The sequence below is a fragment of the Passer montanus genome, unplaced genomic scaffold (genome assembly GCF_014805655.1).
Source record: "Passer montanus isolate IOZ18808 unplaced genomic scaffold, ASM1480565v1 scaffold117, whole genome shotgun sequence".
Lineage (NCBI taxonomy): Eukaryota > Metazoa > Chordata > Aves > Passeriformes > Passeridae > Passer > Passer montanus.
Window position 1 is genome coordinate 931,834 of NW_024358389.1, and position 17,652 is coordinate 949,485.

Here is a 17,652-nt window from a genome sequence, read left to right on the forward strand (position 1 = left end):
CAGTATTATTTTTCTTTTTGAATTCTAGGACTTAGCTGGTTGTGAGCTGCCCTAGCCCTTTCTTCACAAAGAAGGGATTTTAATTTTTAAAGACGAATCCTTCTGCATTGTTTGAAATAGCCTGCTCATATTAAATAAGATGTTTTCTAAGTGCTGGCAGGAATACACGAGTTCAATCTTCACAGACAAGTCACACAATCCTATTAATAAAACTCTTGCACTAGCACGGATGGTGAGAAATGGAACATAAGCTGTGTAGAAAATCTGAAATGCACAAAGTCAGAAAGAACGAAAGAGAACAAACAACAATCTTTAGCAATAGCAGCTACAAAACCTTAGCAAAGGAAGTACCTATTCCAGAAACCACTCAATGAAAAGAATATGTCACCCAAAAGAAGTGAGATGTTCAACCGAGCCTCAGAAGCCCAAATGTGGGCTGGATTGCCTGAGATAGCTGCACAAAAATACTGTTCAGCAAATTATTCTTGGCACAAACAAGAAGTTTGGTAAATGCCCTGGGAGAAGGAAACACCCTGATGGTGACACCCAGTGTCAAATGTATAAATAGAGAGGGCTGGGGATGAACATTTGCAGTCCTGAAGCTTATCAGGCTGTGCAGCTAAATTTGGGTTGTGGTTTGACTCTTGCCTGCTGTCACCATGAGCTGTGGCACCAAATCTTCCACCAGTACCATCAGAATTAGCAGCGGAGGGGGAGGAGGAGGTGGTGGTGGTGGAAGATGCAGTGGTGGAGGTGGTGGAGGGGGTAGGTCTGGTGGATACTCCTCAGTGTCCTCAAGAAGATACACCTCTTCTGGAGGCAGCGGGGGCTTTTCTGGCAGAAGCTTTGGTGGAGGAGGCTCCAGGAGCAGCTATGGGGGAGGCTTTAGCAGTGGCAGCTGTGGCAGGATCAGCCGCAGCAGCTATGGGGGGAGAATGAGTGGTGGTAGCTATGGAGGAGGAATGAGCTGTGGAAGTATGGGAGGAGGACTTGGATCAGGAGGGGGTGGATTTGGGGGCATGGGAGGTGGTTATGGTGGTGGATTTAGTGGCTTTGGGGGTAGTGGTGGCTTTGGTGGTGGTGGCAGCTATGGAGGAGGCAGTTTTGGTGGCATGGGCTTTGGGGATGATTCTGGCTTGCTCTCCACAAACGAGAAGCTGACCATGCAGAACCTCAACGATCGCCTGGCGTCGTACATGGATAAAGTGCGACGCTTGGAGGAGGAGAATTCCCAACTTGAGCAGCTGATCAGGGAGTGGTACAAAAATCAAGCTCCCTCTCAGAGCAAGGATTACAGCCAATACTACAGGACAATTGAGGAGCTGCAAAACCAGGTATGATGTACTTTGACTAAATGGGAACAGGTTCCTGTTGGAATGGCGCTTTCCTCATGCAGCACAAGGCCCCTCTTTGGGGTGATATTTCCCTTCCTGGGCTTTGGCCAGGAAGCAGAGTGGTGTGGGGACCAGCTGCTGTCCACATGTTCTGCCACACGTGTTTTTGGTGCAGGAAGCATTTCTGGGAGCAGAGGCAGATCAGCACCAGTGCCCCATCACATGGCCTGTGCCATGCTGCCTTCAATGCTGGGCTCGTTATTCGCTCTTGAACTGCAGGCTTCATCCTTGCTTGTGTCGTGCTATTATTGCCATATTGATTGGATGTTTTTGTGAATATACAGGATGAGCCAGCATGTGCAGTTAGTCTCATTCCATCTCTCAGACATTTAACAGTCACGCAGCTCTTGTGTGAACATGGCTGTTCTCAAAAGTAATGGAAATTCTGCTTTCCCAGTGTTTTTTGTTGGTTGGGTTGGGGTTTTTTGTTTGTCTGTTTTCTTTTTATTGAATATGAGGAGTTAATTTAGTTATTCTATCCAACAAGGTATTTTTAATGGATATTTAACAGTAAAGGCACTTTCTTTTACCTAGAAGCAATAAACTCATCTCTCTCAATAGCTCCTGCAGCTCTAGTCAGGCTTGAAGGCTTGACATTGCCATAAACCCCTTCTGCAAGGTGTTTGTGCACGGGTGTTTCTTGTCTCTGTCGTCAGACTGAAAAGACAACTGCCTGAATAACACCTGCCCTCTCCCCTTCAGATTGTTGGTGCCAATGTGGACCTCAACAGGATGCTTCTTGACATGGACAACACCAGAATGACTGTGGATGACTTCAGACTGAAGTGAGTCACTCCCTCCCTGGTTCCATCCACTTTGCCTCCCTTTATCCCCACGAGTTTCCATTGCCAATTAATCTTTGTAGAAGCTGGAGACTTTGGGCTACAATCACAGAATTGCAGGGAAAAGCATTTTGAGAAGGATTGCTTTGGGATTTTATTAATATTTTTCTCCAGACAAGTTCTTGAAGAGACACATTTAAGGCACTCCCATCTAAGTTTCTTCATCCTTGCATGTAGATTTATAAGCATAATCCTCATGCTATCTCACAGAGAAACTGTACTGAAATCAAACACAGCTATTGGAGACAGAAAGAGAATGAGGTCCTTTCTTCTAAGAATTGACCAGAGATGTAAATGGAACTGAGATACCAAACAAAGAGGTCTGGCAGCACTTTTACTTCTTTCTTGTCTGTCATTTAGGTATGAGACTGAATATGCTCTCCACCAGAGTGTGGCAAGTGATATCAATGGATTACGCCCACTTTTGGATCAACTGACTCTGTCCAGATCTGACTTGGAGACACAGTTTGAGTCCCTGAAAGAGGAACTGATCTTCCTGAAGAAGAACCACGAAGAGGTAAGTTTCTTCACACTGCAATAATTAAAGACAACTCAAAGAATTTCGCCTTGCTTTTTCCACCAGCAGCAACCAGGTTTTGGCCACTGGTTTTGATCCCCCAACTTGCCACAAGCCCACTTTGATGTTGAGAAGTGTGCAGAGACCATAGCTGCCCAGAGCTGGTGTCATGAGACCAGCTGGTGTCGTGAGACCAGGGCGATGAATGGCTTTCAGTACAAACTACAGTTTGCTTGCTGAACTCATAGAAGGAAAATTGCAAAGATGTTATCTAGGAGGAGTCAAAAGCAAGCATTTTTACTGTCTTCAGTGAGATTTCACACTCAGAAGAAAAGATTCCCACAAAGAGTACACTGGATAGAATTCCTTGCAGCCTTGTGGAGGCAGTGCCAGGGTCACTGTGCAGTGCCTGGCTGTGAGCACTGGAGCCTTGGGAATACCAGAATTGTTCCATGGCAAGGGCAGGCAAGGCCCTTTTGCTGGAGTCAGAAAAGTCCTTTTCCTTCCCTTTATGTGAACTGATGCCATTCCTCCTTACCTTCACCCTTTGAGAACCTCATGGGGTTTTTGTGATTTTTTTCAGGAAATGAGAGGACTGCAAGGCCAGTCTGGTGGAGATGTCAATGTGGAGGTCAATGCTACTCCTGGCATTAACTTAATGGAAAAATTGAACGAAATGCGCTGCGAGTACGAGAGGCTCATTGAGAACAACCGGAAGGAGGTGGAAAGCTGGTATGAAACCAAGGTAAAGCACAGGCAGGCTTTGGTAATTAAATCCTTCACAAAGTACTGGACCTATTTACAGCTGGTGAAAGGCAATTTGTCCTGTGTTATTTAAGGGACAATAACTTTATATTACTTTAGGTAGTTTCTTACAACAGGTCAGTCCTGGAATATCAGTTTTGTGGTAAAACAAGTAGAGCCTCTGTGTTCCAGCAGCCAGTGAATTACCAGGGTGTTGGCAGAGGGGTTGGAGGGAAATAAACAGTCTGCATGGAATCTTTATTATTACTAATCGATTTCCTGATGCTTTTATGATAACCCCACAATGTTCTCTAATTATAAAAAATGGCTCAATTTTGGACGTTAATTTTTCAGATGGAAGAAGTTAATCAACAAGTCCACTCCAGTGGCCAGGAGATACAATCAAGCAACCAGCAGATCTCTGAGCTGAGGCGTGAATATCAGAGTCTGGAAATTGAGCTGCAGTCACAGATCAGCATGGTAAGGAAAGGCATTTTTTTCACCCATGACACAGTCGGTATGTGAGAAGGAGAGATACAGCCAGCAAGTAATCCATCCAAGGAGAATGGGATATTGGATTACTTACCTTCAATGATACACTTTTTTCTGAGGATTTGTGAAGATCTCCTGGTTTTCACACAAAAATAAATGAGAATCACCACATTCCCATAAACACTGCATTTTGTTTTCCCTTTGCAGATAGACTCTCTGCAGTCCAACCTGGATGACACGGAACGTCGTTATAACATGCAGCTGCAGCAGATCCAGGGCATGATCGGGCCCCTGGAGGAGGAGCTGGCCAGCATCCGCTGCGAGATGGAGAGCCAGAACGAGGAGTACAAGATGCTCCTGGGCATAAAAACCCGCCTGGAGCAGGAGATCCAGCAGTACCGGGCACTCCTGGAGGAGGGGCAGCAGGACCTCGTGTACGTACTGACAGAGCACAGCACTGCGGGACACCCAGCTGCTGCCCAGGCAGGAAATGTAACAGTGGAGATTTGCAAAGCAGGTTTTGTGCTGAAATGAGGCTGATGCAGCTGTCTTGGCCAATGGCCTCCCAGGTGTGAGATATTTCATTCTGTTCAGAATGTAATTCCAGTGAAGAAAAATTAATTGGGGCTGGACAAGAAAACCCATGTAAGAGAGTTCTAGGAAAGCCAGGAACTGGAAAGGCAGGAAAAGACTGTAAGCAAAAAAAAAAAAAAAAAAAAAAAAAAAACAAACCCAAACCAAAGTTTTCCAAACCTTTATAAAAGTTTCTGAAAGTTCAAGCTACTTCAGCCTCACTTATGCAGTGTGCCAGCTCATTCTTGGAAATGGTGCCTGAAACAGCAGCCAAAGTTTCAGTCTCTTCTTTCTGATTTTGAGCCATACACTGATGTATGTGCTAAATGTTGCAAGGAATCCCTAGGCAGAATGTGGGAAAAGCAAAAGCTCTTGCATTCAAGTTGAAGTTGAAAGAGAGGATATTTTTTGGCACTGCCTCAGCTGATTTGCTGTGCAGTGCTGGGCTCCAACCAGCAGTACAGCCCAGAGAGGTGCTGGCTCCTGGGCAGCAGCTGTAGCTCAATGGCTTTTGGATGGCAAAGTGCTATTGTGCCATCTTTATTCACTTTTTTTTTCCCTTCTTTCTCTCTCTTTGCAGAATCCCAGCAGGAGGAATGGGAGGAGGAGGCATGGGAGGAGGCATGGGAGGTGGTAGAATTGGAGGTGGTGGTTATTCTGGAGGAGGAAGAGGAGGAGGTGGCGGCATGAGCGGTGGCTACGGAGGTGGTGGCAGCGGAATGGGAGGAGGCATGGGAGGAGGAAGCTGTGGAGGAGGAATGGGAGGGGGAAGTGGAGGAATGGGAGGAGGAAGCGGAGGAATGGGAGGAGGAAGTGGAGGAATGGGAGGAGGAAGCGGTGGTGGATGCATTGGAGGAGGAGGAGGAGGAAGAACCTCAGGAGGCATCAGCAGTTCCCACTCCTACTCTTCATCTTCCCAGTCCCAGGCCTGCAGGAGTGGCGGTGAAAGCCAAGGTGAGAACTCTGGTGTGGGCATAGTGTTCTCTCAGTCACATCCTGACTAATTTATGCACTAATTTATACCAACATACTCTTCCAGAGGCAAACAGTACTGAGAATAAACTAAGATTTCTGGGAAGTATTAGATTTACTGTTACTAACAATTCCTTCCTCTTCATGTGCAAAGGATCAACTCCACTCCCAGAGCACACAGTCCATTTCTATTCCATTTTGCAGGTGATATCAGCTGATCTTGTAGTTTAACCGCAGCTGGTTTTTTTTTTCCATCTGTCTCATTCTTTGCAGAATCTCATAAATCCTGCAGCCTTTGTGCCATGCTGGAGTTTTCCTTTTTTGCTTTTGGAATGCTTTTATGGCCACTCCCACATAATCCTAATGTCTGGGGGATGCTGGTATCTTGGACATTCAGTGCTAGGATTGATGAAGTTTCTGCTTGTTTTGTCTCTAAACAGGATATGGAAGAAAATCTTTTGACTAAGAATTTACACCAAGGATCCTCCAGCACAAGACCTTTCAAAAGGAAACTGACCCAAATCCGCTGCATTCCCCACACTCCCAAGGAAAGATGATGTTCTGAACAGTTCCTGGGAGGTGCAGATGCCACCTCTCCCCTGCCCTGCATGCTCTGTGCTGCTTCTGCCCACAAAGCTCTGCAGCTTTGGTCATTGGCACTCAAACTGCTGCTTTACAGCTCCAACCTGTTTGGTACTCAGGTTGTTCTGAATCAGGAAAATGTCTCTAATAAAATTCATTTCTGTCTGATGCAACCAGAATCCTGTATGGGTTTTTTCTTTCCTTTTGTACGTGTAAACACTTAGAAAACACAAAGTCATGCCAAGACACACCTCCAGATAGAGAGGTTGATGATACACTCCAATAGTGGATAACAAAATTTAGAGTTAAAACACAATTTCTGAGCAGGGACAGAACAGAATCTTCTTGGGCTGTGCCTTTGTTTTTTTAATCATGTGTTAGATATTCCTGGGAGCTGAGTTCTGAGACCCAGCAGATGAATGTCAACTTTAAAGGGACTGCAGAACCTCAGTGCTGAATGACTCTAATGGTGCTGGCAGCACGTGAGTGTTCACAAAGGAACCATAATGATTACAGAGCTGTGCTTGTAAAATGAAACCAATGTTTCAATTCACAAAACCTTGATGAAGGTTAAACTCCTTGGTTTAACCTGGAAATGCACAGATAAGGGATCTTGTTTTGAAATGATAATAAGTGAAAGGGAAATATAATTTACAGGAACTTTACAAAGTTCATTTCCATCAAATGTTGACATTGACAGCAATTGCCTTCGACCTCTGAGGAATTTAGTACATGTAAAAGGGCCTGGAATGTTCACTTCTGTATGTAGCTACCAGTGTACCCCAGCAAGTGAGGGGCCAAAATTGCAGTGAGGCTGCCCAAGGGGAGGGTACAGCTCACCTGCACACAACCTTGCAGGCTGAGCTGCAGGTGCAGGGCTGCACACAGGGAGGGGCCTCTGGGGTTGAGTTGAGAGTGAAACAAAATGTGAGTTCCACAGAAGAGCAGCAGCTCTGCTGAGTAACACAACAGATGCACAAAAGTATGGATGGAGAGAACAGATACAAGATTGATTTCCAGAAATACACGTCACACTGCCATCTCAGCACTTGGAAACCATTCAGGGAAACAGAAACACTTGACTTACACCAAGCCAAAGCGTGCTGGCATTTTGCTGGCAGGAATGAGCCTTTTCAGGCTTGTTAAACAGAGTTTGTGCTGCAGAAATGCTGCCAATGACACACAACAGGAACAGTGAGACTCTAGTAATACTAATTTCTCTTTCTTCAGTTTAGAAACTTGGACTACAGACAGCATCCACAAAGAGCCATGGTGTTCATGATAGATGGTCTGAGGATTAAGAATTGTGTGTATTCTAGAGCCCTCTAAGGGAGGGAATTGCATTGTCACCTCCTACAGGTGCAGGGAGAGGGACAGGGACCTCCACTGATGTCATGCCAAGACACACCTCCAGGTAGAGAGGTGGTGATACACTCCATAGCTGATAACAAAATTTAGAGTTAAAACACAATTTCTGAGCAGTAGGGGCAGATCAGAATCTTCTTGGGAAGCTGGCCCAAAGAGTCCATGCTTTAAACTAACCTTGGAAGAGTATTTATTTCCCTGACTCCTCATTACTTTGCTGCCCAGGAGGCACTAAGTGCTACACCATGCAGTGAAGTCCAGAAGGGGTTAAAACAGAATGAAGACAGCAACTCCTGAGAGACCCAGGTGGAGGGACAGAAGGATTTCCAAGATCATTTTACATCCATAAGGCCCAGTGTTGGGTTTGTGTGGCAGTGTTTGGGTAGCAGGGGGTACAGGGGGATTTCTGAGAAGAAATCTGGTGAGAAGCTGCCAGAAGTTCCCCCTGTGCCCGATGGAGGCAGTGCCAGCCCAGGACAGCCCCGCTGCCACCAGGGCAGGGCCCCTCAGGGTAACAGAGCTACCAAGGGTGAACAAACCTGCACAACTGCAGCCAGAGACAGGAGTGGGCTTATTCTTTTTCTGTAATATGGAGCCTCTTCCTGAAACACCTCGAGGTTGAATCCATCCTCCCTCTCTGTGGATAAGCTGATTTTGAGGTGGCAATTCACAGCAGGTCCCACCAGCTCCTTGTGCTTCCTCTGCACAGCCCGGTGACTTTTCTGTAGGAGCTGCAATGCTGATATTTAATGCACAACTGGAAATCCAAAAATTTGTTTCTGTTCGAGGCTTTTCTCAGTTTCATGGGACCTTGATTAATAAAGGTGGGAAAAGCAGCTCACTGCCATTCCCTATTGCACAGGCAGTGGAAAAAAATACACAAGTATTTCTGACTCTCTGTTGGGTGGTGCAAGGTATTCTGTCGTGGTTGCAAAACACCCTTCACTGTAATGAGCTCAGGTAATGATGATGTTTTTTCAGATCTAATCTTTGGCTGTTTTAATCAAACTTATTTTTTCGTTTTATTATATAATTCAAGGATGTATTCTGAGAAATTACTATTTAAATACGGTGATAAAAATATGCAAAGTAAAATACTTCTCCTCTCAATTTCCTGAGTCCATTTAAAACCGTTACAATAAAATTAGAAGCTCTTTGGTAGAAAATATTCAATATTTTTTCCCTTGCACAGTTATTTTGTGGATGTTACACAGAGTTTTCTTCAAAAAGAAAAAAGACTGGGATCTACATGCTGCATGTTCAGAGAAAGTTGAATGCCAGCAGGACCTTATTCAACACAGAGTGAAAATTTCGAAGTCAAGTCTTCTTCTGTAACAAATATGGGAATGCAGTTTTCAAAATTTTATTTTTGGTGCATAAAAGTACATTTCTGTAAAGCTGATGTAATTTGAAATAAATCAATGAATGCAGAGTCCCTTGGAGCCAGCTGGTATTACGAATCATGTCTGTGATCTCAGGTGGAAGACTAAAGCTGAGCTACTGAGTTTCAAAGCATAAAGAATTATGGACACAGACAATGAAGCAGAAGCTTCATTAGCTGCCGTTACCAGCGCGATATTGCCAGATTAACAGAAACTCAGACATACGACATTGTTCAACAAAGTATCCAACAAGGAGCCACCCACATAAAATTATAGTGCAGCTAGGTGTGAATCAACTAAGACATATTTGCACTGAATGGTAATGCCTTTTACTTACCTCAGACAAAATTTCCCTTAGCACATCATTTTTGGCATGAGCACTACGGCTGGCAAACCCCATGGGAAGCTGGACTGCCTGGCAGGTGACACCCACCTGGGCAGGTATAAAGAGCCACCAGCCAGGACAGCCCGCTGCACTTTGGTTTCCTCTATCTCGCTGTGCACAGCTTTGCATCTGGGGCTGAACACCTGATCCCTCCACCATGAGCTGCAGCATCAAGAGAACGTCCAGCACCTCGTACAGGAGCGGAGGAGGAGGTGGAGGCGCCTGCGGCGGCGGCAGCGGCCGCAGCTCCTCGGTGTCCTGCCGGCGCTACGCCTCCTCCGTCATCGGGGGCAGCTTCGGCGGGGGCTGCGGGGGCTACGGCGGCGGCCTGAGCATGGGCAGCCTGGCCGGGGGCTTTGGCGGGGGCTTTGCGGGCAGCTGCGGCCCCGGCGGGGACCTGCTGCTCAGCGGCAATGAGAAGCTCACCATGCAGAACCTCAACGACCGCCTGGCCTCTTACCTGGACAAGGTGCGAAGGCTGGAGGAGGAGAACGCCCAGCTCGAGCACCACATCCGCGAGTGGTACAGGAAACAAGCTCCCAGCGTCTCCAAGGACTACAGCTCCTACTACCAGACCATTGAACAACTCCAGAATCAGGTAGGATCATCTCAGCACACGTGGCTCCATCTCCCACATGCTCCTCTCTCCTCTAAGGCCTTCCTCCTTCCTCTTTGCTTCTTCCTCCTCCCTCTGTCCCCAGCACTGGGCTCTACCAGCTGTGCCATGGCTGTGCTGGTGGTATCACAAACCTGCTGAGCTGCACCTCCCATCCCCTGGCTGAGCAAACCCTCAGAGCAGCCCACAGGCAACAGGGCACAGCCCGAGGCACCAGCAGCCCCAGCAGCCCCAGACACGCTGGCTCACGCCGTGTGCATCCCACGGTGTGCAGGTGGCTCCAAACCAGCCCTGTGTGGTTTGCAGAGCTTCCCTCTGCTCCCAGCAGATCAGCTGGATGGAGTGCAAAGCCAAAGTAGGAGCTCCCTTTTTCCCTTCACACTCCTACAGACACCAGGTGGAAGGACTGAGGTCTTCCATTGCAATCAGGTCACACAGTACCAAAAAAAACGATTAAACAGACCCTGTGAAGAAGCACTTTATATAGAAAGGGCTGCAAACACTCTTTGGGACTCATGAGAGCTGTCCCTAACTTGAGAACAGGAAGAGCATGGATTTGGCAGGATGGTCTGCGATAGCACAAGCTTCCCTGAAAAGTAAATCTGGATCGTTACTCTTCCATATGGTCCCTGCACTACTGCAAGAAACAATTCTAAGACCTCCAGTAACACCCTACCAAAGCTTAGAGCCTTATTTTTGCTTGTCTTGGAAATCTAGAACAGAGAAAGACTCCTTTCCACTTTCCCCTTTTGCAGATTATATCTGCCACTGTGGACAATAACAGAATGCTTCTTGACATCGATAACAGCAAGATGACTGCCGATGACTTCAGAATGAAGTGAGTAGCTCCCTGTGAACCTTGCTTGTCTGTAAAATCCCTCTCATCACCATCTAGGAAGGCAAGGGAGGACTGCCCTGGGTGGTATTACTGAGTCATCCTGTTTTACTGGAATACGGATCTGAGAAGGATGTGTGCTATTGACTGCAGCGTCTCATTTCCCCATTTCTCTGTCTCTGTGTGTGTGACAGGTATGAGAATGAGCTGGTCATCCGTCAGACCGTGGAGGCTGACATCAATGGCCTCAGAAATCTCATGGATGACCTGACTCTGGTTAGATCTTCACTGGAATCTGAGCTGGAGTCCTTGAAGGATGAGCTGATTGCTCTCAAGAGAAACCATGAGGAGGTACGGTCCAATGATAAATAGCACAGCCAAAGACACAATCCATTCATTCTTCGTGGCTCCCACCATCACATATCAAGTCCATTTCACATCATGCCATGGGATTGTTGTTCCTTTGTACCTTGGTAGTGCTTTGTCCCAGCAGAACAATGACCTGTGTGTGCTCTTGTATCTCTCTCTGGACTCCCTGCAGGAAATGAGGCAGCTCCAGTCCCAAACTGGTGGCGATGTGAGCGTGGAGGTCAATGCTGCCCCTGGACAAGACTTGACAAAGATCCTGAATGACCTGAGAGATGAATATGAGCAGATCATTGAGAAGAACCGCAGGGAGGTGGAGCAGTGGTATGAGGTCAAGGTATGCAGCAGTGCCCAGAGTGGAGTCTCCTTTGGTGGCACAGCCCAGACACCCTGGTGCTGGGACTGGCTGAAACAGAGAGACTCCCTGGAGGTGTGAGCTCTCACTCAGCAAATCTGCTCCCTCGTGGCTCAGAAAGTGTCTCTGGGCTTTGACTCTGCAGATCCAAGAAGTCAATCAGCAGGTCACTTCCAGCAGCCAGGACATCCAGACCAGCAGCCACCAGCTCTCCGAGCTGAGGCGTGAGATGCAGAACCTGGAGATCGAGCTGCAGGCACAGCTCAGCACGGTACGTGGGCAGCACCTGTGAGCCCTTCCCTCCTTGGCACGGGCAGGGAGATGTAGAACTCTGCTCCTCAACTCCTGTGTTTGCCTTTCCAGAAATGCTCCCTGGAAAACTCCCTGTCAGAAACCGAGTCTCGCTACGGCCGCATGCTCCAACAAATCCAGATGCAGATCAACTCTGTGGAAGAGGAACTGGGCAGCATCCGCTGTGAGATGGAGGGTCAGAGCCAGGAGTACAAGATGCTCCTGGGCATCAAGATGCGCCTGGAGCAGGAGATCCAGCAGTACCGGTCGCTGCTGCAGGAGGGGCAGCAGGATCTTGTGTACGTTCTCTGTTTGCAAATAAGGGCACAAGTTTTATCACAAGGTTTTCTCTCTTGGTACTCAAGGAAGACAGAGCAGAATATTTTGCTTGTCTCTAGCTGAAATCTAAGTTCAGCCACTTTTTTTTACGGCATCTGCATTGAAATGTGTCTATCAAAAACCACATAAGCAGATCAAACATCAAGGGAAACACAGAGCAGATTGTTACTGCCAGGTTTTGAGTTAATCAGTTCCTCTTGACCTGTTTGCACGGAGTGAATTCCATGAGGGGAATCACCGTGCCAAACCAAATTGTAATGAAGTTCCTTCTGTCAGCAGATGAACAAGCACAGCTGAACTGTGAGAGTACAAGAATTATACTGCAACAGTCTCTTGCTGTCTCTGCTTTCACAATTTTCTACGAAAATACAGCTACATTTCATGAAATTAAAAAATATATATAAAAATGTATTTGCAAGATCCAGGAAAAGCTGAGCTGTTACATGCACTGCACATGATGTCAAAAACCCGCCTGGAGCAGGAGATCCAGCAGTACCGGGCACTGCTGCAGGAGGGGCAGCAGGATCTTGTGTAGGTATTTTATATCATAGCAAGGGAGTACAAAGAAACCAGGTACTTATTTACCAAGAGGCTTTTTGTCCCTGAAGCTACATCACTATATCTTTCAACTGAATATCTAATGTTAGTTTTGATTAATTCTGTTGGTTTTTTTTTTTACAGTACCTCCCAAGGACCTTTCCAAGGGGGTGGAAAATCCTCCCAGTCATATTCTGCTTCCTACTCTCATTCCCAGTGTGGAGACATGTCAGGTAAGTCAACACCTTGTAAGCATGTTATTATTAGTGGGTTACATCTGCCTTAATGGCTGCAATGTATTTGGTAAAAAAATGTTTGTAGATTGTGTTGGGAAATATTCCGAGGTCCATTAGCCTGGGAGTGAGAAACCTCATTACTCTGTTGCAGAAGAATCAGGGGTTAAAATACAGCAAGTGCTGCTCTTCCCTCTGCCTAAATATAAAATACAGTTTATAAACTTGATGGGATGGGAAATACTTCTTTGCTTACTGGAATAATAAAAAATACAGTTCTGAGAAAGCGCCCAGGGTGCTGCTGGGCATGGAGCCTCTCCTCTGCTGCTAACACTGTCAGGTGTAAGAATTCCACCCAGCAGGAATGCTCAGACTTCCCCTCAGGCAGTGATTTGCTCTGATTTGCTCACACAGGGCAGTCAAGAGTGTGCTAGAGCACAGGAGGGACCCTGGCACCGTCCAGCTGCCATGCACCGACCACGGGCAGCGAGAGACACCCGAGAGTTTCTGCAGCACGGCCGAGGCAGCGGGAAGGGTTTGGAAGATGAGCCTGGCCCCCTGCCCCAGCACCCCCTCCTCCACCCTGCAATGCTTGGCTTACTCAGCTTGTCTTTGGCAACTCATTCTTTGTTCAAGGGCTCACACTCTGCTGGTAACTCTGCTCGAATAAAGCTTTATGTCTGCAATTCAAATCACAACATGTCTGAGAAATTAAATTCAACCAACCTCGTGCGGGTGCTTATCCAGATCATGCACTAAACACGGGCTGTGGAGTTGTACTGGGTACATGAGCTCACATCAGTCCATTCTGAAATGGAAAATGGACACAGTGCTGGGATAGAACCACTGAGTGAAAGGAAATATCAGGAATTGTGACCATGGCTGTGTGAGGTGAGACAACAGGCAGCCTCTGCCGAGGGGAACTGCCGGGTGAGGCTGGCAGAGCTCTCTCCTCACAAGCAAGAGGTATGAGGTTGAAAACAGAAATCTTGTTGTCAGTTCTTGACACAGTTTTTCTCCTTCCTGAGACATTAAAAACCATTTACCATTTGTGTCTTAATGGTCACTAAGGGATTGCTTTCTGGCCCCTTGCCTTCCCACTTGTACTAAAGAGATTGAATTATGTGAGTGAAAGGAGAAAGAAAATACAAATGATGGGTAACTATCAGGAGATTAACTGTTGATTTACTAAAGTGTGGCAAAGGTACTACTGTGAGTTATCTGAGTTCATTAATCTCATCACAGAGTACTGTGGGAAGGAAGGTGTGACTCAGGTGAGGCTCTTCCAGTATGAAGGGGCTTCCTCACAAGTATTTCTACACCTTGTGTTGCACAGAGAATGACGTATTGCTGACTTCTGCTGGGAGAAACAGACAGCAAGACAATGGATCTGTTGCCTTCAGTGTCATGCACCAAAAACATTCCAGTGGTTTATGGTAGAAATTTCAATTTAAATACTGGTATAATACCAAGAACCCAGTTTCTGTTAGTACACACAGCTGGCTGATACTCTGCCTCAACAGAAATGAGAGGCACATTCCTTTCACTGAAGGGATTTTCTATATTTTACTGCTTAAGAACATAAAATATGCAACAAAATTAGAGATGAGACAGCAATAATAAGTTAGGACAGCTCCTTTAGATGTATTTTGCTTTCTGAAGATCACAGTGAAGCCCCTTTCAGTCTCTGAAAGTTGTTGCACCAGATACACAAAATCAGCCATGAGATATCACTTAAGGTGCTTGTTTGTCCCTTCCCCACTGATTAAACCTGGTTTCTAGGATTTCCCATTTCATTTCAGGCTGAAGGATTGATCTGTTAGGGTAATGCAATTAAACACTTTCTCATCACAACCAACTTAGAAGAGTGTGATTTTGTTTAGGTCTCTCAGTAACCACATGCCTTGGCTGTGCCAGCACAGCACCCTGACTGCAGCATGCAGCTTGTCCAGAAAGAACACACTTTCTACTACTGTTGAAAAACTTTTATCAGTCCAGCATCAGGAATTTCTGTGAATAAAAGCCTGTCTACAATGAATAAAAAGCTCATTTCTTGTTTTAACTGTATAGAAAGTGATATAAAGCAAATGCAAACATGACTTTTGTCTCTAGAGGCTGCCAGAGCTCACTCAGGTCTCAGCTGTGTTTACTGTAGCCAAAGCAGCAGAAGGAAACATCTTTTAAAGCCAGATAATGGAACCTTAAACTACAGACAGTGTCTATAACTAAATAACTGAAAGGTTATTTTGCTTCCTTCTGATGTTCCAGAAGCACAGAGAAGCATCAGAATGATCAAAAATACAATCCTCACTCGGAGAACTCCTGGGAACTCCAGAGCTGCGGTGTCTGTCCCCATTTCTGAGCCGATTTGGGAGTGTGAGGTCTTGGTGCAGTGGGTGGCACGGGGGAGAGTCCTCAGGAGTCTCTGAGCAGAATCAGCACAATGCCCTCCACACGTTCCTGCTGGTCCACAGGGCATGAACCCCCACCCAGGGATGGGCCGAGGGGACAACACACACCACAGGTGTGCCAAAGACCCACAGCCTCCACCTGAGGCTGGCAGGTGCTCCAGAAACCTTGTGCTATTTCTGTGATCAGGTATCCTGACACCACTGCCTGCTCCCAGTGCTCACTTCACTCATCCATGTCCTTAACATTTGTTCAGTGTTCTGAAAATATCTACAGGACAGGAAAAAAAAGGCTTTGGTAGGGAGGAATGTAGAAGTCAATTAGTTGCCATCATTGATAACAGGAGTGCATGGAAGCAGGTAGAGAGGAAGAGAAGAGGAAAGGATCCCTTTGCTGGAAGAGCTTAATTTCCCTTGGGAAGCATCTCTAAATTTGTCCTTTTTCAGTGGCAGGAAGGACTATGAGTAATGATTTAGATCAGCTGTGGAATTAAAATGGCTCACATTTAATAGGATTTGCTGTAGGTCTATACATAAACAAGTTTATGAGCCCACCCCATGGAGTGACATAAGAGGAAGATGAGCCCAGAATGAGGGGTTGTGGAAATCCTACAGCTCTGAATGAACTCAACAAATGCACAGGTAGGTTGAGTGATGCTGCAGGACAATGGATGAGGAATGCACAAATGGAGTTCCTGATGAAACCCTTGGGAGTAGCACTCTTCTTACCAAGACCACATTTGACTCATTTACTGTAAAACAATTAATTACCAGTAATTGTATCTAGGATTGTCCTCTCCCTCTGGTGTGACTGAAGACATACATGCAGTAATGGCACCACAGCCTCTGTGGAAACCACAGGCTGCTTTTGGTTCTTCTGCCAATTTGGAGAACCCAGCTTCACCAGTGAGTAAACAGCCCTGGAAAGGATTCACAGCACTCCTACTTCAAACGAACTTCTGACTTGCACAGGTCCATGGGGTGCACCATGAGCAAAAGGTCTGCCAGGGGAAAATGTGATTTCAAAGCTCTTACAGCGCCTTTGAATGGCTGAGGAGCCTCAACCTCTTCTACAGCAAAACATGTCTGACCTGCTTCTGTCATGGTGAAAGGTAAGGGCTCCTGAGCAGTCTTGGCTCTTTGGCTTGTGAAGTAAATCACAGGTCCAAACTCACACAGCCAGCTCAGGCCAAGAGCCATGTCCACAGGACAGGACAGCCATATCCACAGAAATGCACATGGAGACAAGGAAAGACCCCAAGTCACAGAAGAGTCTAGAGATGAAATGTTTGGGATGCAGTTATGGCAGTAAGGATGGTTAGATCGCCTATTCCAAAAAGAAAAGAGGAGCAAAGAGACAGAGAAAAGGCACTTGGTGATAGTATGAAATTACAGCATTGGGAAATGTCAGAAATTGTTGGGCCAGGTTTGTGATGCAACGATGCTGAGAAGGAAAAATAAAATCAACACCTCTGGCACTAACACCAATCAGCAATAAACTTCTCATAGGGGAGAATAAAAGTGCATTTCAACAATCTAATGAGGAAAATATGACTAAGGAATCACACCCTATGAGAAAATAATTTTTATTTTTTAATAAAGATGACTCAGTCTCAATAACATATGCAAAGCACCTGGTTCTGACGTGTGGATAATTAGAGAGCTACCAATAAAACAACAATCATAATTATGTAGATCAAAGGATCTGTGATATGGGGGTGGTGGTGTGTCAAGAAAGAGGGTGAATGGTTTTCCATGATCCTTCAGTCAGCCATAACACACATTAGTAACTTTATGGATCTCATAATCACTGTGGCTAAGAAAAAAAAAATCCTGCTTGAGCCACAACTGCAGGGTGTGTGTAAGTAACAGCATAAATGTGGGTAAGTTATAACTTCCAAGTAGAGATGGATTTCCATCAAAGTTCAATCCTCACATAATGAGGCCCCTTGTCTTTCAGGCTTAAGATTCCCATTTTCCAAAAGTTATTCAAAGGCAAAATTTCCTTTTCAAAGAAGGGCTTATCACAATCTGCCCCTTTACCAAAATGGTGCAGTGGTGCAGCACCAAGGGACAAAAGACTGAAGGTAAGGGGGATCTAGAGGGTCATCACAGCCACCTCTGTTATACAAGGATAAAATCCACAACATCAACTGACTGAGATCAGACTTGAAACTGTCTCTTCCATCCACAGCTCCTGCAATGGAAACTATTCAAGATCCTTTTGCCTCCCACAGTTAAAAATTTCCGCTTGGTTTCCAGCCCAAACATGCTCAAATCCAGACTGTGTCCTTACCTACATGGGCAACAGGATTGTTCTGTATTTCAAACAGCCCTGGTACCTCCTTCCTCAAGAGCCAGCTGATAACAATCTCAACCTTCATCTGGCCAAGCCAAATCCTCTTTCCTCTCCCAGCATACAGC

The 17,652-nt window shown here is 46.1% G+C and overlaps 2 protein-coding genes across 3 annotated transcripts; both read left to right on the forward strand.

Annotated features, from left to right (window-relative positions):
- Positions 1 to 659: 659 nt before the first annotated feature.
- On the forward strand, positions 660 to 6,282 carry LOC120496680 (keratin, type I cytoskeletal 17-like). 2 transcript variants are annotated; one of them, XM_039697343.1, is made up of 9 exons: positions 660 to 1,334; positions 2,097 to 2,179; positions 2,597 to 2,753; positions 3,337 to 3,498; positions 3,852 to 3,977; positions 4,197 to 4,423; positions 5,143 to 5,267; positions 5,316 to 5,516; positions 5,975 to 6,282. In XM_039697343.1, exons 1-9 carry the CDS (start codon positions 660 to 662, stop codon positions 5,998 to 6,000), a joined length of 1,782 nt encoding a protein of 593 aa, XP_039553277.1. In that variant the 3' UTR covers positions 6,001 to 6,282. The 2 variants fall into 2 exon arrangements, with proteins under 2 accessions (XP_039553277.1, XP_039553276.1); XM_039697342.1 differs by having other exon boundaries at positions 5,143 to 5,516.
- Positions 6,283 to 9,372: 3,090 nt separating this feature from the next.
- LOC120496678 (keratin, type I cytoskeletal 14-like) lies at positions 9,373 to 13,520 on the forward strand. Its single transcript, XM_039697339.1, has 8 exons — positions 9,373 to 9,846; positions 10,620 to 10,702; positions 10,894 to 11,050; positions 11,241 to 11,402; positions 11,566 to 11,691; positions 11,784 to 12,010; positions 12,732 to 12,820; positions 13,235 to 13,520. Exons 1-8 carry the CDS (start codon positions 9,406 to 9,408, stop codon positions 13,252 to 13,254), a joined length of 1,305 nt encoding a protein of 434 aa, XP_039553273.1. The 5' UTR covers positions 9,373 to 9,405; the 3' UTR covers positions 13,255 to 13,520.
- The last annotated feature ends 4,132 nt before the right edge of the window (positions 13,521 to 17,652 follow it).

Bases quoted from the DNA above. Each gene is read 5' to 3' on its own strand.
- LOC120496680 (XM_039697342.1), top strand. From the start codon at position 660: ATGAGCTGTGGCACCAAATCTTCCACCAGTACCATCAGAATTAGCAGC. The intron at 3,499-3,851 runs GTAAAGCACAGG...TTAATTTTTCAG, and splicing joins AAAGCTGGTATGAAACCAAG to ATGGAAGAAGTTAATCAACA. The intron at 4,424-5,142 runs GTACGTACTGAC...CTCTCTTTGCAG, and splicing joins GAGGGGCAGCAGGACCTCGT to AATCCCAGCAGGAGGAATGG.
- LOC120496678 (XM_039697339.1), top strand. From the start codon at position 9,406: ATGAGCTGCAGCATCAAGAGAACGTCCAGCACCTCGTACAGGAGCGGA. The intron at 10,703-10,893 runs GTGAGTAGCTCC...TGTGTGTGACAG, and splicing joins GCCGATGACTTCAGAATGAA to GTATGAGAATGAGCTGGTCA. The intron at 11,051-11,240 runs GTACGGTCCAAT...GACTCCCTGCAG, and splicing joins TCAAGAGAAACCATGAGGAG to GAAATGAGGCAGCTCCAGTC.